This window comes from Engystomops pustulosus, chromosome 1, assembly GCF_040894005.1.
Source record: "Engystomops pustulosus chromosome 1, aEngPut4.maternal, whole genome shotgun sequence".
Taxonomy (NCBI): domain Eukaryota; kingdom Metazoa; phylum Chordata; class Amphibia; order Anura; family Leptodactylidae; genus Engystomops; species Engystomops pustulosus.
In genome coordinates, this window is record NC_092411.1 from 48,747,663 (window position 1) to 48,772,300 (window position 24,638).

Sequence of the window (24,638 nt, forward strand, 5' to 3'; positions counted from 1 at the left end):
CTTCTATGAAGAGGTGAGCAGATGTCTGGATGGAGGATCTGTTGTGGATAGGCATTTGCCACTGTCCCTCATAGACCCCTAATGGGTAAAATAAGTTCTATTTTTTTGGAGGGAATCATAATAATAATAATAATAATCTTTATTTATATAGCACCACCAAATTCTGTAACGCTTTACCTGTCATAGGGGACATACACAAATAGAATAGTTTCCAAATGGATTGTATACTGGTTGAAGAACCGTATCCAGAGAGTTGTGGTCAATGATTCCTACTCAGAATGGTCACCAGTTCTGAGTGGTGTACCTCAGGGTTCTGTGCTTGGCCCACTACTTTGATATATTTATTAATGATATAGAGGTAGGAATTAGTAGCACTGGGTCTATTTTTGCAGATGACACCAAACTGTGTAGTGTAATACAGTCTATGGAGGATGTTCATAGGCTGCAGGGGGACTGAGTGTTTGGTCACCCACATGGCAAATGAGGTTCAATGTCGATAAATATAAGGTTATGTACCTGGCGGGGAGGAAGCGTAACGGCAAGACATAGGCAAGACATAGGTCACGCTGTGCAGCTGCCTACCGCCCTATCGCCCTCTCCATGCTGACCTTGTGAATCAGGGATAGTTTCCCGGCAGTGTCACGTGCCGCAGCCTTCTTGGGTCATCTCAAGGAGCGATGCTGTGGTTGCCCCTCCGATGGTAGGGTTTGCCTGTCGGCCTGACCTGTCGGGAGCTGCGACTTGAGAATTGGTTGCCCGCTCCCCCATCTCCTTTTTTCTGTCGCACGCTCACCACCTCAATTTGTGGGGATTCTGGAGGAGACGAGCCGGAGGGTGCAAACGGGTCTGGATTTCCTGGGTTTGGTGGAGCGCTGCCGCGTGTGGAGGGTCTCGGGCTTCGCTGCGTAGGTGGCGCAATTGGAGTGGTCTCCACGGTGTCGGCATGGCCGGACTTCTGGTTGTTCCTTTGGATCCTGACTTCGCTGGATGATATCTTGATGGTGCCAAGTCCAGAAATCCCTTGAGAGTTTGGAACTGCTCTACAATTTGGTGAGATCATTGAGTGTTACCTGGTTTCTTAACCTACTAACTAATCTATTAAGGTTATGTACCTGGGGGCTAATAATCCACAGGCAACATATGTCCTTGGGGAAGTGAATCTGGAAGAGTCCCTTGTTGAGAAGGACCTGGGGGTACCAGTAGATCATAAATTAAATAACAGCATGTAATGTCAATCAGGTGCCTCTAAAGCCAGTAGGATCTTGTCATGTATCAAAAGTGGTGTGGACTCTCGTGATAGGGATGTAATATTACCATTGTACAAGGCATTGGTTCTGCCTCACCTGGAATATGCTGTCCAGTTCTGGGCACCGGTCCATAATAAGGATGCCCTGGAGCTGGAGAGGGTTTAACAAAGAGCCACAAAAATGATAAGAGGTTTGAAGGGTCTCAGTTATGAGAAAAGATTAAGACAACTAGATTTATTTAGTCTGGAAAAGAGACGACTAAGAAGGGACATGATTCATTTATATAAATGGTCCATACAAAAACTATGGTGGAAAGTTCCAGATTAAATCGAATGACAAGAGGGCACTATCTCCATCTGGAGAAATCATGGTTTAATCACCAGAGGTGATTTTTACTATGAGAACTGTCAATCTGTGGAATAGCCTGCCTCAGGTTCTGGTCACAGCAGGGACAGCAGAGAGCTTCAAGAAAGGCCTAGATGCCTTTTTACACCTAAATAACATTGACTTTATGTAATATAGAACTGTTCCCCCTAAATCCCTTCCTCATCCAACCCCTTCCCTTCCTTTGTTGAACTTAGTGGACATGTGTCTTTTTTTCAACCATCAAAACTATGATACTATGATATAGCCATCCAGCCTCAGCCGCAAGTACAATAGAAACGCCATGCCGCGCTGCAAGGTGTCGAGGATATTCATGAGTGGGCGGTCTGAGGCGCTGCATCAGTTACCGCACCTAATAGCACCCCCTCATGAATAAACCTGACCCCTTAGATCGCAGTCCGGCGTTTCTATTCTACGGCATGGCAGTGCCTGCTAGCGTTATCGGAGGTTTTAACACAGCTGCATCTGTTGTAGCACTAGGAGCTGTTTTTTTTAGTAAGCAGCTCCTAGTGCCTTTTATATGGATGACCGGTTCTCTTTAAGTCTCGTCAGCGTTGATGAGCACATGGGCACCACCATCTTGGATCCATCTTGTGCCTCCAGTGACATCATTGGTGGACGTTGGTTCCTAACCCTGAGTTCTATTGCTGTCATATCAGGGTTTGTAAAGCCTGTCGTCGGCTTTTACCGATCCAATATACTGCAAAACTGTTTACTAGAAATATAATAAAGAAATAAAAAAAAACATAAAAATTCAAATCACAAATAAACAAACATAAACATGTTCAGTATTGCTGTGTCTGAAAATGTCCACTCTATCAAAACGATTATTCCCTGCGGTGAACCACGTAATTGAATACAGTGCCAAATGTCGGAATTACCACTTTATTGCCATTTCACAACACATATAAGTTTGATTAAAAAGCAATCATTTTAGGTTTTTATGTGTGACTTTTTGAGACATTTTGTGCAGTTCCCTTGACAACATCAAAAATTCCCACAAGGCAGAGCTAGCAGTTTTATTTTGTGAGTTACCGTACAAAATATGCCACAGTTTCAATAAATGCCACATTTAGTAAAATTTGGTGCAGATTACACACCACTGCCAAAATCTCTTCCAAAGCACATCCCCACATATTTAAAGGGGGTGTCCACTTTCACCAAATAAGTGATATTGTTTTTGTAATGAAAAGTTATACAATTTTCCAATACATTTTCTGTATCAATTCCTCCTGATTTTATAGATCTCTGCTTGATATCATTCAACAGGAAACTTCATTGTTTACTTCCAGTGGATGATAACACTGTTAGTATCACAGAGAATAATCGGAGCTGTGTGTTATAATGAGTCGTGCACCTGTGTGAAATCACATGACCAGGGACCATATTTTACCCACAGACAGGAAACATTATAGAACTTTTCATTACACAAGCAATATCAATTATCTGCTGAAAGTATCATAACCCCACCCATGCATTTTCGCAATGCGATACATACAGAGGCTTCAGCTCTGCGCAGGCCCTGCCTGCCATAGAAATAAATGCGGCCAGCGAATTTTCAGATGTAAAAAGTCGCCGCAGCAATGCGCAACCACAGGGACAGTAACACCCGGCGACGTCCCACTCCCGGCCAGCCGCGCCCTCCACTCAGTCAGCCGCACCCCCCCTTCACCCACCTCCAGGCACCTTCACTGGCGTGAAGGTGGTGGAGAGGGCAAAATAATTGCAAGTGCTAACAATAAGCTAGCATTTGTGATTATTTCAGGGCCCTTAGGGCTCATTCACACGGCCGTTCATGGGGACATACATGCGGCCACAAACTTGCGGCCGCATATACGTCCTCATAGATGAAAATGGCGCCCCCGGCGGCGGTATGGTGCCACACGTGTGGGGTATACCGCGGGCATACCGCATGTGAATGAACCCTTAGACCTCATAAGCACGACTATATGGTCTTTTCTTTTCTGTATATACAGCTGTATTCTGGCTGTAAATATGGGACGTATTGTAACAGTATGGCAATGTATCTCTACCGTATCCGTATAAAATACAGTGGGCTGGTAAATGATGGATAGCTGACTATTGGCTGGATGACAGAATGCACCTCCCACTGGTTCTGGATACTGCACGTTGATACGGCAGTATACCGCGCACAGCCGTATGCAGCACATATTTAGGCTACTTTCAAACTGCCGTTGCTGGCAGCAGGTGGGGACAGGAGGAGCGCTGCTCACCCCCGCCCCTCTCCATAGGGATGTATGGCGCACGGCGCCGTAATACGGGAAAAGATAGGACATGTGCTATCTTTTTCTCAGGTACGGAGCGGTACGGTGCCGCATGTGTGCGGCACCGTACCGCTCCCGTACGGCGCCGTGCACCCATTGCTGTCTATGGGGGGGCGTATATTGGCCGTATATACATCGGCCATATTTACATCCCCCCTTGCGGCAGTGTGAATGTAGCCTTAGCCCGTATTTCATACATTCCCATTGATTCTATGGGCCGTACAAAACGGAAATACGGTGGGAAATAGGACATGCTCTATATTTTTTGCGGCTCACTTACTGCATGGTGAGCACCAGACTACAATGTAAACTGATTTCTGGATGGATACATTAATAGCAAAATATCCTGTCAACATATCTGTTTATAAAAATAGACACTTTGCTTTACGTTAGTTCCGCTTTATGTTAGTGGTATAGCAATCCTTTTTTTTTAAACCAATTATCAGTTTAAATAACAGAAGATGTAAAAATGGATAGCAGTTGCAAATCTATTGAAATCAATGAGAAAAAAACGGATACTTCCTTCATCTTTCTCTAAACTAAAACTGGAAATCTGAACACAGATGGGAACTGGCTCCAATCCTTTTCCTCCTACAATTGGGCAGGTAGTACATTAAAGAATAAAGAATTCAGTATTTAAATGGAGGTTCTAATTCTGGCATCCAATAAATTCAGTAAATGACATTAAATTAATAATAGTAACGGTAGAAGAGCACATATACAATGCTGCCACCGATATCTATGAACATTGATGTGACTTACATTATTAAAATCAGTCGTATGATTGTTTTCTTGTGCGATTTCATTAAATCTACTTATATCCTACATTTTTATACTGGCAAATATTTAATTTCTGATGTAAAAATATGGTTAAAGGAGCCGGTTTAGATATGAAAAAACACCAATGTGTCAGGCGGCTTGCTGCAGAAAACCTCATGTCAAAATCATCAAAGCTTTTAATTTACAGATCTGATAGAGTCTCAATCCTTTATATCTCAACTAAGCCATAGGGGAAGGAGAGACAACTGAATGAATAATTAACATGGCTCTACATGTGTGCACACTTTCCTCGTATCCATCTATTGAATATTCTCTGGTCACAGATGCTGCAGGATTAGACAAGAGAAAATGAGCAACTAATTTACTTTATAAGTGAAGACTAATATTCCTTCATGAGACCAAGATTACTCCATGGCTGAAGAAAAAAAATATTTTAAAGAGAAATGTTTAGAGGTAGTCCCCAATTTACCGACAATTTGTATGCTGGAAATTTACTGAACTTTGGCCCCAGGCTGCGACGATCAACTGTTAGAGTTATCAAAGGTGACTGCAACCCAAAATTTTAAAAATCCAATTGGTACAGTACACTACAAAATATACCTGCTTTGATTTATATGCAAATTGAATTTAAGAACAAACCTACAGAACCTTTTTAGTAACCCAGAGACTGTGTGTTTATGTGTCTGTTGCCTATACAGGCAGTATTCGGGTTACGTACAAGATGGGTTCTTAGGTTTATGTTTGAATTTGTTTAGAATTTGTATGCCAGTCGGTACAGGTATATTTTATAATTGTATATTTTATAATATTTTATAACTCCAGACAATTGGATTTTCAAAATTTTGTACTGTGATTGGAAGCTGAATTATCAATAAAGCTTCATTACAGACACCTTACAGCAGATCATTGCAGCCTGAGACTATAGTAACATCCAGAGAGCCTTGACAGTTTTCAGAGTGACACAAGAACAAGAAAAAAGGAGGTACAGAGGACGGCACCTCGAGTAATATCGTCTGGATGTTTGGAAGATAATATGCACATGAAATGCGCTCACCTTATGAAATCCTTGGTAGTATGCATAGGTGACCCAACCTGGGGTTCAGTATGAGCTCCAAATTAAATCCAGAGGTATGACACTAGTATCCAGGAAGGAGTAACTAGTCGCTCCCAGTGCTCATAATGGACCGGTAGCCATGGTGACCACCAGTAGTGTATTCAGAGAATGTGGGAAAAAAAGTATGAGCACTATCGGGGCGCCAATTAGATACTCCACGGAAACAAAAATTGTGTCTAGGATATTAAATTATTGTTAAAACAAGCCAAAATACAAAAGAACTAAAACATGGCTAATTATGATAAAGGACAAGTCCTATGACGCGTTTCGGGTGCTTGGACCCTTTTTCAAATACGGACAAGTGATTAAAATAACAATTACAAGGTTTATATACATTAACAGAAAATACCTGATGTCTGTAAGATGGTTTGATTGGTGTACACGCCATTGTGGCGCGAAATGAGCGACGCTTCCGGTTTTCCGGTTCGCGCATGCGCATAAAAAATTATCAGGCGTCCGATGTCACCTGACGTTTCATGTGATGTATCACATGATGACGCTAAATGGCGCATGCGCACAGGAAGGATTTTCGTCCGCTCACAAAAGGGGAGAAGCACGGTGGGGTGGAACAAAAAGAACATCACTGGATGAATGTAAAAATATGATCGGGCAGTGTTGATCTCTAATCAGATTAAAAAATAATTATACTAATAGAAATATATTAATAAAAATAATAATAAATGGTGAAAAAAATGGTGAAAGAAAGGGGGAAAGGACAATTGATGGTTATGTTTAACCACATTTAGGACAAATAGAATTAGGGGGACAGAGCACATATTAGATGTCTAAGCACGTTATAAAACAAGGATATGAATGTCGTTAGGAAGAAATAAATGAATACAATAAATAACATTTTAAAATAAATATTCTATATGAACAGGAAGCTATAAAGTATGTAGGTAAACACATTGAGATATAATGAGATATAATGAGGACTGAACGTCAATAAATACAATATACAAAAATTTTAAAAAAAATTTCCCAAGTTTTCAGAGTGGGCAGAGAGGCCATCTGTAAGTTGGGTGTCCTTAAGTCAGGGACCACCTGTACTGTATCACTGCAAGCACTGATTTGGGTAAATAAACACTATCACTCTCACTTTACTAATCCATCCTATATCCTTGGTACAGATATATACTGTACCAAGCTCCAGGCTTATCTGCAGTCACTGTCACCTTGGACCCTGTAAATAAGATGGCGGCTGATGGCTGGTTCAAGCAGCAGAATGAAATAAATTATTTTATATTGTTCCATTATTAAGAATGGCTGGACCATTAAACAATCTTTTACCTCCTGTGTCACCCCCTCATCCTCATAGACTGTAAGCTCTTGTGTCACCCCCTCATCCTCATAGACTGTAAGCTCTTGTGTCACCCCCTCATCCTCAGAGACTGAAAGCTCTTGTGTCACCCTCTCATCCTCAGAGACTGTAAGCTCTTGTGTCACCCCCTCATCCTCAGAGACTGAAAGCTCTTGTGTCACCCCCTCATAGACTGTAAGCTCTTGTGTCACCCCCTCATCCTCATAGACTGTAAGCTCTTGTGTTACCCCGTTCATCCTCATAGACTGTAAGCTCTTGTGTCACCCCCTCATCCTCATAGACTGTAAGCTCTTGTGTCACCCCCTCATCCTCATAGACTGTAAGCTCTTGTGTCACCCCCTCATCCTCATAGACTGTAAGCTCTTGGGTCACCCCCTCATCCTCATAGACTGTAAGCTCTTGTGTCACCCCCTCATCCTCATAGACTGTAAGCTCTTGTGTCACCCCCTCATCCTCATAGACTGTAAGCTCTTGTGTCACTCCCTCATCCTCATAGACTGTAAGCTCTTGTGTCACCCCCTCATCCTCAGAGACTGAAAGCTCTTGTGTCACCCTGTTCATCCTCATAGACTGTATGCTCTTCTGTCACCCCCTCATCCTCATAGACTGTAAGCTCTTGGGTCACCCCCTCATCCTCATAGACTGTAAGCTCTTGGGTCACCCCCTCATCCTCATAGACTGTAAGCTCTTGGGTCACCCCCTCATCCTCATAGACTGTAGGCTCTTGTGTCACCCCCTCATCCTCATAGACTGTAAGCTCTTGTGTCACCCCCTCATCCTCATAGACTGTAAGCTCTTGTGTCACCCCCTCATCCTCAGAGACTGAAAGCTCTTGTGTCACCCTGTTCATCCTCATAGACTGTAAGCTCTTGTGTCACCCCCTCATCCTCATAGACTGTAACTCTTGGGTCACCCACTCATCCTCAGAGACTGAAAGCTCGTGTGTCACCCCCTCATCCTCATAGACTGTAAGCTCTTGTGTCACCCCCTCATCCTCATAGACTGTAAGCTCTTGTGTCACCCCCTCATCCTCATAGACTGTAAGCTCTTGTGTCACCCCCTCATCCTCATAGACTGTAAGCTCTTGGGTCACCCCCTCATCCTCATAGACTGTAAGCTCTTGTGTCACCCCCTCATCCTCATAGACTGTAAGCTCTTGTGTCACCCCCTCATCCTCATAGACTGTAAGCTCTTGTGTCACCCTGTTCATCCTCATAGACTGTAAGCTCTTGTGTCACCCCCTCATCCTCATAGACTGTAAGCTCTTGGGTCACCCACTCATCCTCAGAGACTGAAAGCTCGTGTGTCACCCCCTCATCCTCATAGACTGTAAGCTCTTGTGTCACCCCCTCATCCTCATAGACTGTAAGCTCTTGTGTCACCCCCTCATCCTCAGAGACTGAAAGCTCTTGTGTCACCCTGTTCATCCTCATAGACTGTAAGCTCTTGTGTCACCCCCTCATCCTCATAGACTGTAAGCTCTTGGGTCACCCACTCATCCTCAGAGACTGAAAGCTCGTGTGTCACCCCCTCATCCTCATAGACTGTAAGCTCTTGTGTCACCCCCTCATCCTCATAGACTGTAAGCTCTTGTGTCACCCCCTCATCCTCATAGACTGTAAGCTCTTGTGTCACCCCCTCATCCTCATAGACTGTAAGCTCTTGGGTCACCCCCTCATCCTCATAGACTGTAAGCTCTTGTGTCACCCCCTCATCCTCATAGACTGTAAGCTCTTGTGTCACCCCCTCATCCTCATAGACTGTAAGCTCTTGTGTCACCCTGTTCATCCTCATAGACTGTAAGCTCTTGTGTCACCCCCTCATCCTCATAGACTGTAAGCTCTTGGGTCACCCACTCATCCTCAGAGACTGAAAGCTCGTGTGTCACCCCCTCATCCTCATAGACTGTAAGCTCTTGGGTCACCCCCTCATCTTCATAGACTGTAAGCTCTTGTGATCAGGTCCCTCAGTCCTATTGTTCCATATGACTGTTTGTTCTCTGTAATATAATATTAAATGTGTATATGTCCCCTTTGATTTGTAAAGCGCTACAGAATTTTATGACGTTATATAAATAAAGATAATTAGTATTATCACTATTCCTTGTGGAATATAATTCTAGATAAAAACAGGAAAATGCTTGTTTGAAGCACCATGAACACATTATAAAATGGTTATAAAGAAATATTCTAAAATATAGTACAGTTTTGTAAAACTCCCTTTCACATTACAAGCTCTAGAAAAGGCCTAAGTAAAATAACAATATAAAATCTGATACTGAGATTCTTTTAATCAGAGAAATGGTACCTATCACTTCCTATATTTTTATACATACGGTATATATATTGCACAGCGTTTAGCCTGTATTTGGTTTGTCAAAAGCAATTGCACTTCCATTACACAATATATATTATTATCGGGATAAATGGAGCGGCCGCAAAGACCTAACCTATAGGAGAGGCACAAGCTGGGCATGACATGCTCCTATTGTTTGTGCTATGGGTGTGACCTTTTCTGGCTGAGCTGAAGCAAATTGACATTGACAGCCTATGATAGCCGCTGATCTCGCTTGAAAAACATTATTGCAAATTCCTTCTCAGCAGAAGTGCTTTCCTCGTTGAATAATTCATGGGCAGCACTACCTCATATAGTGCACCTGCTGGCAGGATTTCACATCGCTTATTAAAATATGTGCAGCAGGCTTTACAATTAAGTCTTTGAGAATTACAACCATTTGGCTTACATAATGTTTTACAGTGCATTAGATTAGTGGTAACAAAGGCAGGAATTTGCATTTCAACGGGGGCATTTAGAATGGTAATCGCAAGGGTAAGGGGTCACATTGATAAGAATATTGGAATTTAATTGTGAAGAAAAAGACAATGCATCGCTTTATCATTGTTGCTTTTTTAGACATAAAATTTTTAGAATGATTAAAAAATGTATCAATCTTCATAGTAAGAGTAAATTATTATATAACATAGTGTACAATTTTTAACATTTTGGCTATTTTATTGTTTCATTCTATCTTGATTAAACATTGTTTTCTTATTTAGAAAAAACATGAGAAACTTTTCAATGAGTAGAAAGGTTTAGTCGCCTCTCCCCAGGGGATCTGTGTGTTCAAGATTTTTTAATTTTAATGTTATTGTTTCTGTTTAGAAAATATAGAAAAGAAATAAATCAATATAATTCTTCAGGGTTTTCTAGAACATAGAAATATAATCTACAGAACTAGAGTGTGCTTGGGGTTAAAGGGGTTGTCCTAGACTAATTAAAAAACATAAGGTGGCCGGGAGGGGGCTGCTTAAAAAAATAAAGATGTACTTAACTTCCGGCGCCCTCAAGGTGTCCCACGCTGCTATCGCTCCGGTCCGCGCGCCATGTAAACAAACATGCGGGACGGATGGTTGCTGCGTCCGGCTGGAAGCTGACTCCAGCACTGCATGTTTGTTTACATGGCGCGCGGACCAGAGCGACAGCAGTGCCAGACATCCGGAGGGCGTCATAAGGTAAGTACATCTTTATTTTTAAGGCAGCCCCCTCCCGGCCACCTTATGTTTTTTAATTAGTCTCGGACAACCCCTTTAAAGGTGCAAGTGCCTTGTTCCGGTTGAAACCCAGGTCAGTACACTTTGGATCATGGCACATGCTCGGAAGGGGGCTGAAGCAGACAGAAATAACCGGATCCCAGCACCTTTTCCTTTTGTTGTCTTTTTTTTTTTCTTTACGTGATTAAAATAAAATTATAATTGGAGCTTGAATTTAAAGGGAACCTATCACCATATTTTACCCTACTGTATTAAAATAAAATCTACCATCAAAAGATAGCATGATAAATCAGGGCCACTTACTCATAGATCTATGCACAGCTCCACAGGTTGTTACACTGCACAGGAGTATGTCTCACCTTCCCCCTGCTCCCTCTGCACTTTCCCCTCCCTCTGCCTGCTGTCATATTATGGCAGCAGGACCATCACTAGAGACGCCTTTATCTTGGTGTCATATTAACTCCTTAAGGACTAAGCTCATTTTCACCCTTAGAACATAGCCCAATCTTTCAAATCCTGTGTCACAATATGCAGTTATAACTTTGGAACGCGTTATCTTACCGAGTTTATTTTCAGACTGTTCATGACATGCTTTACTCCACATTAATGCTATACTTTAGTGGAAATATATTGCTCTTATTTGTAAAAAATAAAAATGGAAATTTGGTGAAAATGTAAATAATGTTCTTATTTTTCTAATTTCTTAATGTTATACTTATCATAAAGTTAGTCTAACCACCCAAAATGGTTGCTAACTAACATTAACCATATGTCTGCTTTATGCTGACACAATTTTTTATATGTTAATTTATTAGGCTGTTAGTAAGCTTACAGCTTTTAGATTCAATATTTTTAGAGGACAATTCATCCGTTTAAGGGTTTTCAGTTCTATTTATTAGAAACTCCCCACAAATTGTCCCATTTGTAAAACTGCACCCCTCAAACTATTCAGAACAGCCTTTGTTCAGCGTGTTAACCCTTTCTTCTGACAAGAATTTTTAAAAAAATGGAGGTTCTATTTGGAATTTTTTAAATTTTGACAAAATGATTATTTAGTCCTATAATTTACACGTTCATGCAGGAGAAAATGAGAAAACACACCTCATATTTTGTTGTGCAGTTTTTTACGAGTACGGTAATACACCACATGTCGATGTAAACTACTTTAGGGGCGCACAGCAGAGCACAGAACAGAAGGAGCCATTGAGCTTTTGGAGAGCTGATTTTGATGACGTTGTTTTCAGGTGGCATTATATCTTTGAAAAGTTCCTGAGCTACAAAAACAGTGACCCCCCCTTATAAATTATCCTATTTTGAAAACTACACCACCCAGAGAATTTATCTAAGTTGATATTGAGCTTATTACCACCACAGATGATTTATAGAAAGTATTTAATTTGGCTTGTACAAGTGAAAATCCCAAAAAAACTTGCTTTGGCTCCTAAATTTGTACTTTAGAAGAGGATAAAGAAGTAAACACACCCCTTCGTTTGTTACCCAGTTTCTTCTGAAAGAAGTAATATCCAACATGTGATCACAAACTGCTGTATGGGTGCACTGTGGGGCTTAGAAGGGAAGGAGCGTTTATTTATGGATTTTGCTGGAACAGATTTCAGGAGCTACCCTAATACAGTAGGGCAGTAAAAACCTCCATAGAGTGGACCCATTTTAAAAACTAAACCCCTCAAGGATTGTAGTAACACTATATTTGGGGTGCAATACCTTGTTGTTTAACCTTTATTAGCTTTTTTTTAGAGGAGGGTCACAAAAAAATCTATTCAGCAATTAAATTTTACAGGGGGGTTTTATACACCAAATAATATAAATAAGATGCTACTTATGTTCTATGGATCAGTACGGTTACGGAGATATCACATTCAATTTGCTTTATTATGTTTGACTTGTTCAACAAAATAAAAATTCATTTGGAGAGAAAAATCCCTTGATTTTTCATTGTGTCTATTAAGTGACGTAATATTTTTATTATTTTGTTTATTAAGCTGTTATAGGTAAAGTTCTGATTTTATCTTCTTTTACGGGTTGTTACGGACGTGGCAATACCCTATATGTGCTGTTTGTGTGGTGATTTTAGCTTTTTTTGTGTGTTTTGGGAGTACTGCCAGCCTCCTGCACGGATCAGAAGCAGAGTGCAATCAGTGCAATCCACATGACATTGGGGAACGTCATGGTGTCCCTGAGAGAAGTTTCCCAACGTCATGGTGGCGCAAGGGGTTAAAGATAAGATTTGAAAGACTTTGAAAGCAATTTTTAATAGGTAAGGTGATATTTTCCATAAGAGTGAATTCTAAAAATTACATTTTATACCCCATCTGAGGGGGTTGGTAGTTTAAAGGGAACCTGTCACCAGGAGACCCATTTTAGCACTCCCCCAGTCCCCACAGAGCATAGTACATGCACTGCCAAAGTGTTTTTGTATTAAAAAAAAAAATAGGTTTTACAGAAAAAAAGATATGTTATATTGTACCTTTCATTAGCATCTGCTGTGTGACTAGACAGTTGCCTTTTGGGAGGGGCTGGAAAGGAGCAGTCCCCCCCCCCCCACACCCTTGGGAAACATGTGACCTTTTCAAATATATGAATAACTCCCCACACTCGGGATCGGCTGTAGACGAGCAGGGGGCGTCACGAAGCCAAGTAATGGGTGTTTTCATATATTTGAAAAGGTCACATGGAGAAGCTGTTCCTCAAGGGTGGGGGGAACTGCTCTGCTCTGTGGGGGACTGGGGGAGTGCTAAAAATGGGTCTCCTGGTGACAGGTTCATTTTAATGGGATAAAATCAAGTGACAGACTGTCTCTTTAAGTCAATCCCAGAAGATGAGTTATCTACAACTTAAAGGGATATTCCTGACGAAGACAAGTTTCTTAAATGTACTCAGGATAACAAAATAACACATTCTCTAATTCACTGTTATTAACAAAAATACAGCATTTCACAGATATAAGTCCAACCTGTCTCTATCAGTCCGGGTGTACACAATTTCAGTGGCCCCTAGACAAGACCCTGTAACTTCTGACTTGGGATCTGTCCTCCATCTTGGATTTGTGTGTGACGGCCGTGCTGCTGAGTTTCTGTGTTTTTCTGATCTGAGCCTGTACCCCTGCCCTCCTGGAGTCCAGCGCAGAACTCACAGACACTCATCAAATAAGGGGGAAGCAGGCATGAGATGTAGCAGGGCTGACAGTGTAAAAGTCTGTCAGTCTCTGTTTGTCATGCCTCTGTGTATTAGGAATCTCATGCATCTCATCTGTCTCATCTCTCTCTGTGTCAGTGTATTAGTACAATGTCAAAAGTCAGGTAAAAGTGTATACCTGATAATCTAACCACATTGTCACCCCACAGAACTAGAGGGATTATAGTAGGGCACATTTACTTACAGGGTCACTGGAGTTCACTGAAAGTGCATTGTCTTTCTATAATGCTGTGTGCGGCGAATCACTAAGATTGTGCGCCTGAAATCATGAATGTGTCAGTTCCCCGCACTGGTCCGATAGAGTTCACCATCCTTTTTTTTTGTGGTGCATTTTAAACATACGGCTTGCGCAGCTGCGCCACAAACCCAGCGCACACACTTCTTAAATACCTGTGCAAGCCGTTTGGCCCTGAAAAAAGTGCACAGTCTGACAGAAGTGCACAGCGCGACCCTTAGTAAATGAGCTCCAATGTGTCTGCTTAGAGAGGCCCCGCCCACACCCTGGGATTTTGCAGAGTGATTGGATCTAAAACAGCAATACAACTGAGTAACATCGTAATTTGTTATTTTATTATTATGTTATGTTGTGGGAAAACCTCTATAAAGCGTAAAGCATTTTTAAGATAATTTTTAATATTGTGTGGGGGGTGGTGAACTATTTTCTAATATACTTCATTAACACATTCCTGGTATGCTAAAAAAAAAAATTCTGACTACAGGCGGTTCCCTACTTAAGAACACCTGACTTACAGACAGCCCCTAGTTACAAATGAAACCCTAGTAATTGGTAATTTACTGCACTTTAACACTAGGTTACAATAAACAGCTGTAACAGATATCACAGGTGTCTGCAATGAAGCTTTATTGTTGATCCTGGTTCTTATGACAACCCAACATTTTTAAAATCCAATTGTCACAGAAACCTACAGAACTTGTACGTAACCCGGGGACTGCCTGTACTAACTTTCCTTATATCCATATTCCAGCCTCTATATTGTATGTCTATGGAGGCTCCATGACCTCACATCTAATCTCCTTGTATTTGGTTGAACAGCTTTGGCACTAAGGGTTAACCCCTTTACTTTCAACTTGATGTTTGAATATAATGCTCATAGCATACTACAGCCACGGAGAGAGCAGGAAGTGTTAACACTCACTTACAGCTGTAACCAACTGGAGACCCTTCAATCCTGTAGAAAGATTTGTCATAGTATTGTACGTAAGGGGCTATTAGCCGTCTGTTTCTTCACAAACTATAGGAGAATTTACAAAAAAATTCCCCCCTCCCACACACCCAATATTGAAAATCATCTGAAATGACGGTAATGCTTTAATGTTAATACATTTGACCGTATCTTTACAACTTTGAAAGGATATCAAGAACATTACCATATTTTAGTTTGCACATTTCCATCCAGCTCACGACTTTCTGAATTGGCTGGAGAAGATGAAGCATAAGCGCTCGCTGTTTCTCCTTCACAATTTTTGAATAATCTGCAAAACAAAAAAAAAATACAATTTCCAGTTAAAATGAAAATTTTCTAAATCTTATTTTTAATGTATTTCATATGAGTTCCAGTACTTTTTTGAATGTAGCAGAATATGCCAGCTCCAATTCCCGTCTTCTCATGTGAGATCCAATCACGTCACATTTGTTATAAAAATATTGAAATAGTCACTGGGATTTTATTAAAGATTGCATGCAGTCCTTAATTAATTCACAAGATTAATATTTACTAAAAAAATACTCCCGGGTGGTAGTAGTTATACTGTTTACATAAGCCTGCAGAATCGTGTTGGCCTGCTGCTCCGCATTATGTTTTCTATTAAATATACTCTTCCACAGCTATTTGGACAAGTCAACACAATGAGAAAAGTATGAATCAACCAATTAACCTTTCTTCCGGAGGTTTTTGCAGTGTTTTGCTTCTTGTTACAATGTTTTGAGACCTGAAATGACATTTCAGGGCAGAATTTTCTTATCCTCGCCATAAGTTTTGTATATTTTTTTTTATGTCGTTGCTATAATTTTAAAGGAGTTTAATAAAAAAAAGACTCTTATGTGTCACTGGATGTGTCATAATGCTCGATAGATGCAGGTCTATCACTGGGACCCATGAACCCCAAACCCCATCCTACGGCTTTACCCAATTTCTGCTGGCAGTAAAATCCAGACAGGTTAGGTTTTACTGGTTTTACTGAAACTTATGAGCAATGCTTGTTCTGTAACTGCCATAGAAATGAATGGAAGTTACAGAAACGGTTGGTATATCTACCAGATTTATGCAGTGAGCAAATGTTTAAACACTACTTCCCAGGGCTTTGTAGTTCGAAGAGCTTGGCAGATTCCATGAACCTGGGGAGGGAATTGCCAAAGCCATGTCTTCTGTGGGAAAACCCCAATTAGTGTAATGGGGGTGGATCCTCTTTTTTAATTATTTGAGGTCTCCCAGGTCTGGATACATCATCACAAGCCAACTCCAGTGGCATCTGGCTGGTGGTTTGCTATGATGAACTTGAGCTGCGGAACATTGGTCAAGCCAAGTGGGTAAATTGTCCAGTGTGACTCTTCCAAGGACTGGATTTCATCCTGGCTTTTTCAACCGATGTGGGACGACATAATATGCCGGCGTATGATAATGTCCCCGCCCCTGTGGCACCACTGGATACATCACTAGGCTCTGTTTTTCTGATGTATCTGGCAGCCGGATGCGCTGGTGTTCTTTAGAAATAGAATTGCGCTATAGCCCCCAACCTTTCAGGACTGAATGTCCAGAGGCTATAACAAGTGAGCAGGTGCAGGGCAAGGACTCCCCACCATGCTGCCGGCTATGCCACCTTCACAACTCTCCGCGTGACTTGCTGCGGAGATGGCGTGAAGGGGGTTTGCTGCAACTAGGAAGGACAAATGATCACAGATCAATACTTCATATGCTATTGTTATCTCGACATTCAGGCAATGTTACTAGACTGTTATGTGTCAGAACTCTTCACTATATACTATATATATATATATATTTGAAATTAAAAAAAAAAAGAAAAGTTATTGAATATACAGCAGTAAATCATAAATAAATCATAAAAAAATAGTTAATAAGAAGAATACAAGAAATGCCTTTATGTATTCCTCTGCGCTAGCTGTACCTTTAAGGCCTACTTTTTGCAGTTCTTCGGAATCATTACATTAATCATAACACTTTATTGCCAGCTTTATCACGGTCTCTCTGCAGTGTCATTATTTTTCAGCAGAAAATTCTGAAGAATAATCTGTACTGTCACAGTTTACAAGACCAGTTAGTCCCTTAAGGCTATTGGCTGCATACACTACTCCTTCATCACTGTCAGGGGAAAGATGGACTCTTCTCACTGCCTTGGTTTTTATATAAATATAAGTTTTCTTGTGCAGTTGCAAAAGTTTTGGGGCATGTATTCTCTATACGTATATCTTTAAACTCTTATTCTTTTTGTGCCTTTTTTTCAGTCAGCTGTTGTGCTTATATAGTTTGTTCTGACTGTTGACAACATAAGGGTGTCCTACTGTAAATGCAATGGGGTTTGCGACTGCCCTAGGTCTCTGTGGTTTACAGAGGCTCAGTGGTGACATGACATCGGCAGTGCACACCCGCTACAGCCTAGGGGGGTGCGTGCTGTCATCATGTCATCAGGTAGTTGGGGTCAGACTTGCTGTTTCATTCAAGCACCTCCCATCTGACAATCATTAGCTTATTGGGTTATAGAAATAAAAGTATTGATGGTTTGTTGACAGTGGGGGCTACAGAAGAAATTCCAATTGTGAAAGAAACCGCAGAATACCAATTACATGGATGCAAAAAGGTGTAAGGTTTGTAGGCCAAATTGTAGCAGAAATTCTGTTTCTTAGGGTCAAAAAAATTGAACTGATTTTCTAAACTTTCTGCAACGTATCTGCTGGTTCAGCAGCAAACATTTTCAAGATCAAGCTCAGGCATGACATAAGTAGTGGCTGAAATACAATGGCCCACATTTACTAAAAACAGTGCAAACAGCGTTTAATGCAGTTTGCCTGTGTAGTGTGCAGGGGGCGCCAGATTCAGGATTTGTGTTGCACCTTTTTCATAAAGGTGCACCTTTAACATGGGGTGTGCGACACACTGTCGGACTTTGCATGATAAATCTGGCGCATGGTCCGACTGAGCACCGGAGTGCCCCCTTCAGTGCAGAAATTAGTGTCGCATGATAAATAGTGTAGCCGTGTCACATGCGGCACAGGCACTTCTTAAATACCTGTGCAAGCAGTTTGCACCTAAAAGGACGTGTGAAGTCCAATACAATAGTACAATAGTAATGTATAAAAGCTGACAATCTACTGCAGGGTAGCCAGCAGTTCATGAATACTCAAGACTCTATAGCCCATGAACATCATAGAGAGAAAACAGTCAGTATTTAAAGGGAACCTGTCAGCAGAAAGTGACCTGATAAACCATTACCAGTATGTTGTCATGCTGATTAACACCTTCTAGATCATGTGTCTTTCATTGCCCAGCGTGGTGGCATCATCCACAAATTACAGTAACTTTGAAGTGTGATGTAAATTGGTTGTATAAGTCATGGGGGCTGATATCTTGGCGACTAAGTCAAGTTTTTATTAGGTCAATTTCTGCTGACCAGTTCTCTTCAAACTGATGAACAATGATGCCTTAAAGGGGTTTTCCTACAAAACAAGTTAGGCCTATCCACTGGATGGTGCCCCTACAGCCATTTGCTGTATAATCAATTAATCAATTCAGAATTTTTACATAATTACTTCCATGGGAATTTGAAGAGTTTAGTGTGACCTAAGCCTTCTATTTGTGTGGGATAGTTATAGAGTGACATCCAGCTTAGCCACTCCCTATTCCTGACACACAGTCTTCGCAGTATGAAGTATAAAGATATTTGCTGATATGTCAAAACTTTTCTTGTTCTCAACAGAGTGCACTTGAAGGAAAACTTAGCACGTTGTTCAGACATCTGCATGCTACAAGACAAACACTCAGCATTATTTTAGCCCCAGGAACCGAAGTTTCACAATCGGCACATCACATCCTTCCAACAGTCACGTATTCCAGGTTAATGAATCATTTAACACAATGTAATCAGTCTTTGGAGGAATGTTGTAGAGATTTGCTCACCATGACCCTCGTTGTACCATCTGCACCTTGGGTAAGTGGATGTCTCTTCTTTCTTTTATAGTTTTACTTTTTTCCTTCATAAAGTATCTATGTTTGAAGTATTTATAGCATTATATGAACATTATAGATAAGTAGGAGGGCATATTTGGAATGTTCACTTTATGTCAATGAAGAGTTTAGGTTGATTGCTTACCTCAATGAGCTCCTGCATGTGTCCTGTCAGGAAACTGAACCTGATGTGCACATCTTATTCAGCTTTTCTCCTTGCCCTGCTTTGATCTTACAGAGAAATATGCAGCTTTGAATTGCTGCACAGTTCTCTCAAGATAGGAAGCTGAATGCAAATAAGTGATGGGTTGATGCAAGGGCAACTATTGAGAAGAATTTCGTCTCCCTATACTGCAGAACGTAACTTTTCAGGAGCTAAATAAATGGTCAAATAAAAGGTTAAAATATACAAAAATTATTTCATTTTGCTCTAGGCCAGTGATGGCAAACCTTTTAGAGGCCGAGTGCCCAAACTACAACAAAGACCCACTTATTTATCACAAAGTGCCAACACAGAAATTTAATTTGTGATTTATACTCCCTTCTCTGTCACAGCTTTCATTGATATCAGCCCCTGAGGACACCAATAAAGCAGAAAATAGTCCCAGGTAGCGCTGTCACTTTAAAATAGCTCTGTGCACAGCAAGTCCTGGGCTGTCTGGGACTGCAGGAAGATACCTGGAGTCATCTCTGGTGATGGCCTGAGTGCCCACAGAAAGGGCTCAGAGTGCCACCTCTGGCACCAGTGCCATAGGTTAGCCATCGCTGCTCTAGGCTTTGAGCAATGATGAGTACCAGGAATCAATATTTTGTGGCTGCTGAGGACCCAATAAAATTACCGTATTTTTCGGACTATAAGGCGCACAAAAAAACCTATGATTTTCTTAGAAATCAAAAGTGCGTCCGATGCGCCTAATATATGAAACGGGAAGAGCTCCGGGCCAAATAGCCATAGCGCGAACCACAGCACTTCTTCATCTGCCGCCTAACACGATGTCATCTCCCTGTCTGACCGCTTACCTCTGCTCCCTGTGTCCTTGCTGTGGCTATTTGGGGTGTCGCTCACGTCCTGGCTGCTCTCTGTGGGCTTGCCGCTCGTGTGTGCCAGCGATCGGTGCCATCTTGGCTCGACTCTATATAGAAGTTCGGGAGTTTGCGGGGGCCTGGGGCGTTCTTTCTTCGTTATGTCCCCCGTCATAGGTATGCTGACAGTCGCCGGGTCACTGCTGCTGGTGGTGGAGCAGGCTCTCTATGCAACCTCTCCACTCGGCATCCAAACCACGCACCTGGACCCCCTCCTAACTCAAGCAGCCGTCTAGACGTCTTAGCTGGCCTTTATTCTTAATGCGCCTTATATTCCGGTGCGCCTAGTTAGCCGAAAAATAGACTGAGTTTAGACTGAAAAAATATTTTTTTCTTACTATAAACACATCTTTTGCTTTACTTTCCTAATTTTTTTTTTATAGTTTTCATAACTTACAACTATCTGACAGATTTCATTAAAATTTCCCTGCAGGTATCTGTCTCAGTTAAGAAACATTTGTGCATCGTTACAGCACATAAAGCCTCATAATAAATTAATAAATTCTGTAGGGAATATTTTCCCATTTAATCTTCAACGGTTATTTAGCTCAAAGCTAATTTTCACGCTCTTTTTGAACTTGAATCATAATACAGGGGGGATCTTAGGTTGCTTTGTACCTTGAAAAAAAAAATATTTTTTTGAAGTTTGTGTGTGTTTATCTGTGCATTTTTTATGTATTCTGCCTGAATTTTAAGCTGCAAATCTTGTTTAGTGCCTTGCAAATAGCGCCTGGGTTTTTTTTCTCTCTATGAATGTATAATTGCACCTGTATATTTCAGCAAGATTTTTTGTTCTATATGTAGTATAGTACACGTCGGTATTTAAACCCTTGTCAAATCTTATTTCTGACACTTTAATATAATTTTTTTTTTTTTTAATCAGGTAACTTTTATTTAAGCATATATACTTCACAGTATTAACATCCAGAAATCATAAACACTTCTGTGTAGTGTACAATTAGTTTCAAACATTATACAATACAAACATTCCCCCCACCCCTTAGGTAGTATAAAATTTTAGCATTATTAGTTTAACATTAGTTGAATTTTTTTTTTAGTAACTCTACATTGAGGTGGTTTTGTTTATTAAAAGGTAAAAAAAAAAAAAGGGGGCGTGCCCGGACGAGCTCGATGGCGGACGTGTAATCTAGGAGCTCCCGGCTTTCCCCGTCTACCGGCACTTGAATCCGCTACAACCCAGGCCCGCATGGGGAAAAAAGACAACGGGAGAACACCCCGAAGACCCAAAAAGCAGTCGGTGCCCTTACCGACCCTGGACTCCTTTGTTCGCCGGTCAGTTAGAGCTCCGGCCTTAGCTGCGGCGTCCTCGCGGCTGGGCGCCATCTTGCCCTCCTCCTCTGCACCGCAAGCTCCACGGAAGCCTCTGCGCCCTTTGCCTCCCGGTGGCCCGGAAACAGCACACTCCCGTTGTGCCTCCGACATCCCGACAACCGCGGCGGGTGAGACCGCAGCGCAGGCAGTTCCTGCAGTGTCCGGCCAACACAGCGCTCCAGCTACCTCCACGTGTGGAGGCTCTGAACCTCCGGAGGCGCCATTTTTCTCTGCCACCCCAGATTGGATTCCACAGGCGGACTTAGTGCTCCCGGGGAAAGGAAGTGTGCCCCGACGTCTGGAGGCAGGTGAGCAGCGTCCCCCCACATCACACTTAAACCCAGCAGCACCTGCTTTCTCCTCACGGCTGCGGGGCAGTCCCCCTGGAAGCACAACTCCACACCTGCCCTGGAGTGAAACTCCTATTTTCTGCTGTCACCCACATAATCTGCAATTTGCCTCAGAAGCACCCTCTGCTCCTGGTGTGATACACCCTCCGGCGATGCCGCCAAAACCGCAGAGACCCCCACCTTCCCCCACAAAAGGGGCTCGTAAGGTTACCCCTATCGCCACACTGGGGTCCACCTCGCCTGCACGTCCCCAATCCTCTACTGCAGACTCTTTAGCCCCTCACCCTCTGGGCTCATCCCCCCAACACTCTCCGTCAACTTCACCTGCTGGTTTTGACAGTGCTCAGTGGCAGGCCCTTATTGCGCAGCTTCCTACCAAGCAGGATTTTCATAATATGGTACTAGAGGTCAAACAGACCTGCGAGGCTAGTATCGCTGCAATTCAACAAGATCTTAAACTACTGGGAGATCGCGTGGAGGCTACAGAAGAAGCCCACGACACCACTCGTCAATATATTGCCCGCCTGTGCGATACGGTTCAGCAGCAATCCTGTGCCTTGAGGGAACACAACAGGCACTTAGAGGACCTGGACAACAGGGGCCGCAGGCAGAACATTCGGGTGAGAGGTCTTCCGGAGGCCACTGGGGACGAAGATCTGGCAGTCACCTTGGAGGCTATTTTCAACATCATATTAGGAGAGCAGCCTTCCCATCGCATCAAATTTGTTCGAGCTCACAGAGCTTTGAAGCCAAAGGGTACAGCCACTAAACCTCGTGACGTCATTTGCTGTTTATATGATTACGAACTTAAAGAAGCTATCATGGCTAAGGCCCGGGCTCTGAAAAATTTTGACTTTGATGGTGCACCCATTCAACTGTACCCGGACCTCTCCTGGATAACCTTGCAAAAAAGGCGAGCCTTACGTCCTCTGCTCCAGCAACTCAGAGACAACCACATTGTCTATAGATGGGGTTTTCCATTTGCACTTGTGGCGAGAAGCAATGGGAAGACGGCAACACTTCGCTCCATAGAGGATCTACAGGGATTCTGCGACTGTTTGGGCATCTCACTACCTGACATCTCGGACTGGGAAATCCCTGTTCCCCCTCCTCCCCCCGCACCAGTGTGGCAGTCGGTCACTCAGAAGAGGCGCCGCTCCCCGGGGGTATCGGAAAGATCTTGCCCTTATTCATCTCATCGTGACTCTGCCTGATCTCACTTTTTGTAATGGCGCAAGTAATGTGTTCCTCCTGCCTTGGCCCCCGCCTGGGTTTGAAATCCCCATGCTGGCCTGATGTTTCCGGCATTCGCTCATTTTCTTAATGTTACTGTTAGCTGTATTCTTCTAGCATTGCCCGTAGTTGGTAGACGGGATGGATAGCTGGGCAGACATTGTCTGGTAGCTTCCTCCGACGCGTCTCCCACCCAAGGGGCTTAGTTGGGTCTCGCCCTTGCTAGATAGTGGCGTTGATACCTAGATCGTTTCGATCACCTTGTCCCTATCCAGGACATCCTAGTTCTGGTTCTCTGAGAATCTTTTTGAATTTTAGTTTAATTGTATCTATGTTTTCATATGTCTGTGTGGATCCCCTTCCCTTTTGTGTCTCTCCTATCTGCAGGTCACCACCTCCGCTACCCCGGACTCTATCATTAGAGAAACCCGAGTGCCTTCCCAATCAAAATTCCCCTTCCTGGCACGTGGGCAGGGTACGCTACAGAGGCTGCAACATTTCTTTGAAGGTACACCATGGTCAAGTGCATTACACTAAATGTTAAGGGTCTCAACTCCAATGTTAAACGGAGGATGACCCTTAATGAGCTCAAGTCTCTGCGTGCTGAAGTAGCCTTTATCCAGGAGACACACTTTGATAGCACATCCTCCTTTAACTTTGCACGCAGACACTTTCCTCAGTCCTATTCGGCCCCCTTGGATAGTAAAAGAGCGGGAGTGGCCATACTATTTTCTCGGTCCTGTCCCTTTCAAGAAGTGTCATCATACATAGACCCAGGTGGCCGATATATTATAGTTCATGGTACGATTGGTGATAGGCTGATTACTTTCTGTAACGTCTACGCCCCTAACGTTTCCCAAATACGCTTTGTCACCAGAGTTCTCAAAAAACTCGCCACCTTCCCCCCAGCAATTCTCCTAATGGGGGGCGACTTTAATGTGATCTTTTCCGACATGATTGACCGTCAGTCCTTGCATCATAGACCAGTCTCCCCTTCCCTCAAACGGTTGTCCAGAGACTTTAGAGTTCTTATCCGCAAATACTCACTATACGATCTCTGGCGAATCAACCATCCAACGGACAGGTCATTCACCTTTTATTCACATCCTCACCAAACCCACACCCGAATAGACTATTTTCTAGGTAACATTATGGCGGTCCGGACCTTAGTGGGGGCAGATATGGGAAGCATTACTTGGTCCGATCACGCCCCCGTCATGGTGGAATTAGACTTGGCGGCCAAGGCGGTCAGACAGTGTCACTGGCGACTGAATGAGAGACTCATTCAGACCCCCCACCTGAGAGACGAACTTTCTGCACAGCTCAAACTTTTCTATGACCAAAACGAAGGCTCTGTATCTTCTGAGGCCATTCTATGGGAAACACAAAAGGCGGTGATGCGCGGCCACTGTATTTCTCTAGGCTCCCGCTTAAAAAGGGACTCCATGCAGCAACTGACTGACTTGCAAGCAGCCCTGAGTCGCTGGGAATCCACCATGATCAGAACTCCCAATAAGCGCATACTTAAAAAGCTAATTGACACCAGA

General features: G+C 42.6%; 1 protein-coding gene across 1 annotated transcript in view; it reads left to right on the forward strand.

The window, feature by feature from the left end:
• The window catches only part of LOC140120928 (uncharacterized), an 89,728-nt gene that overhangs the window by 47,530 nt on the left and 17,560 nt on the right, over window positions 1–24,638 (forward strand). Inside the window, exon 9 of the mRNA XM_072139973.1 lies at window positions 18,846–19,076. Within this exon, the coding sequence (XP_071996074.1) occupies window positions 18,846–19,076 (231 nt within the window). The remainder of the gene's footprint in view (window positions 1–18,845; window positions 19,077–24,638) is intronic.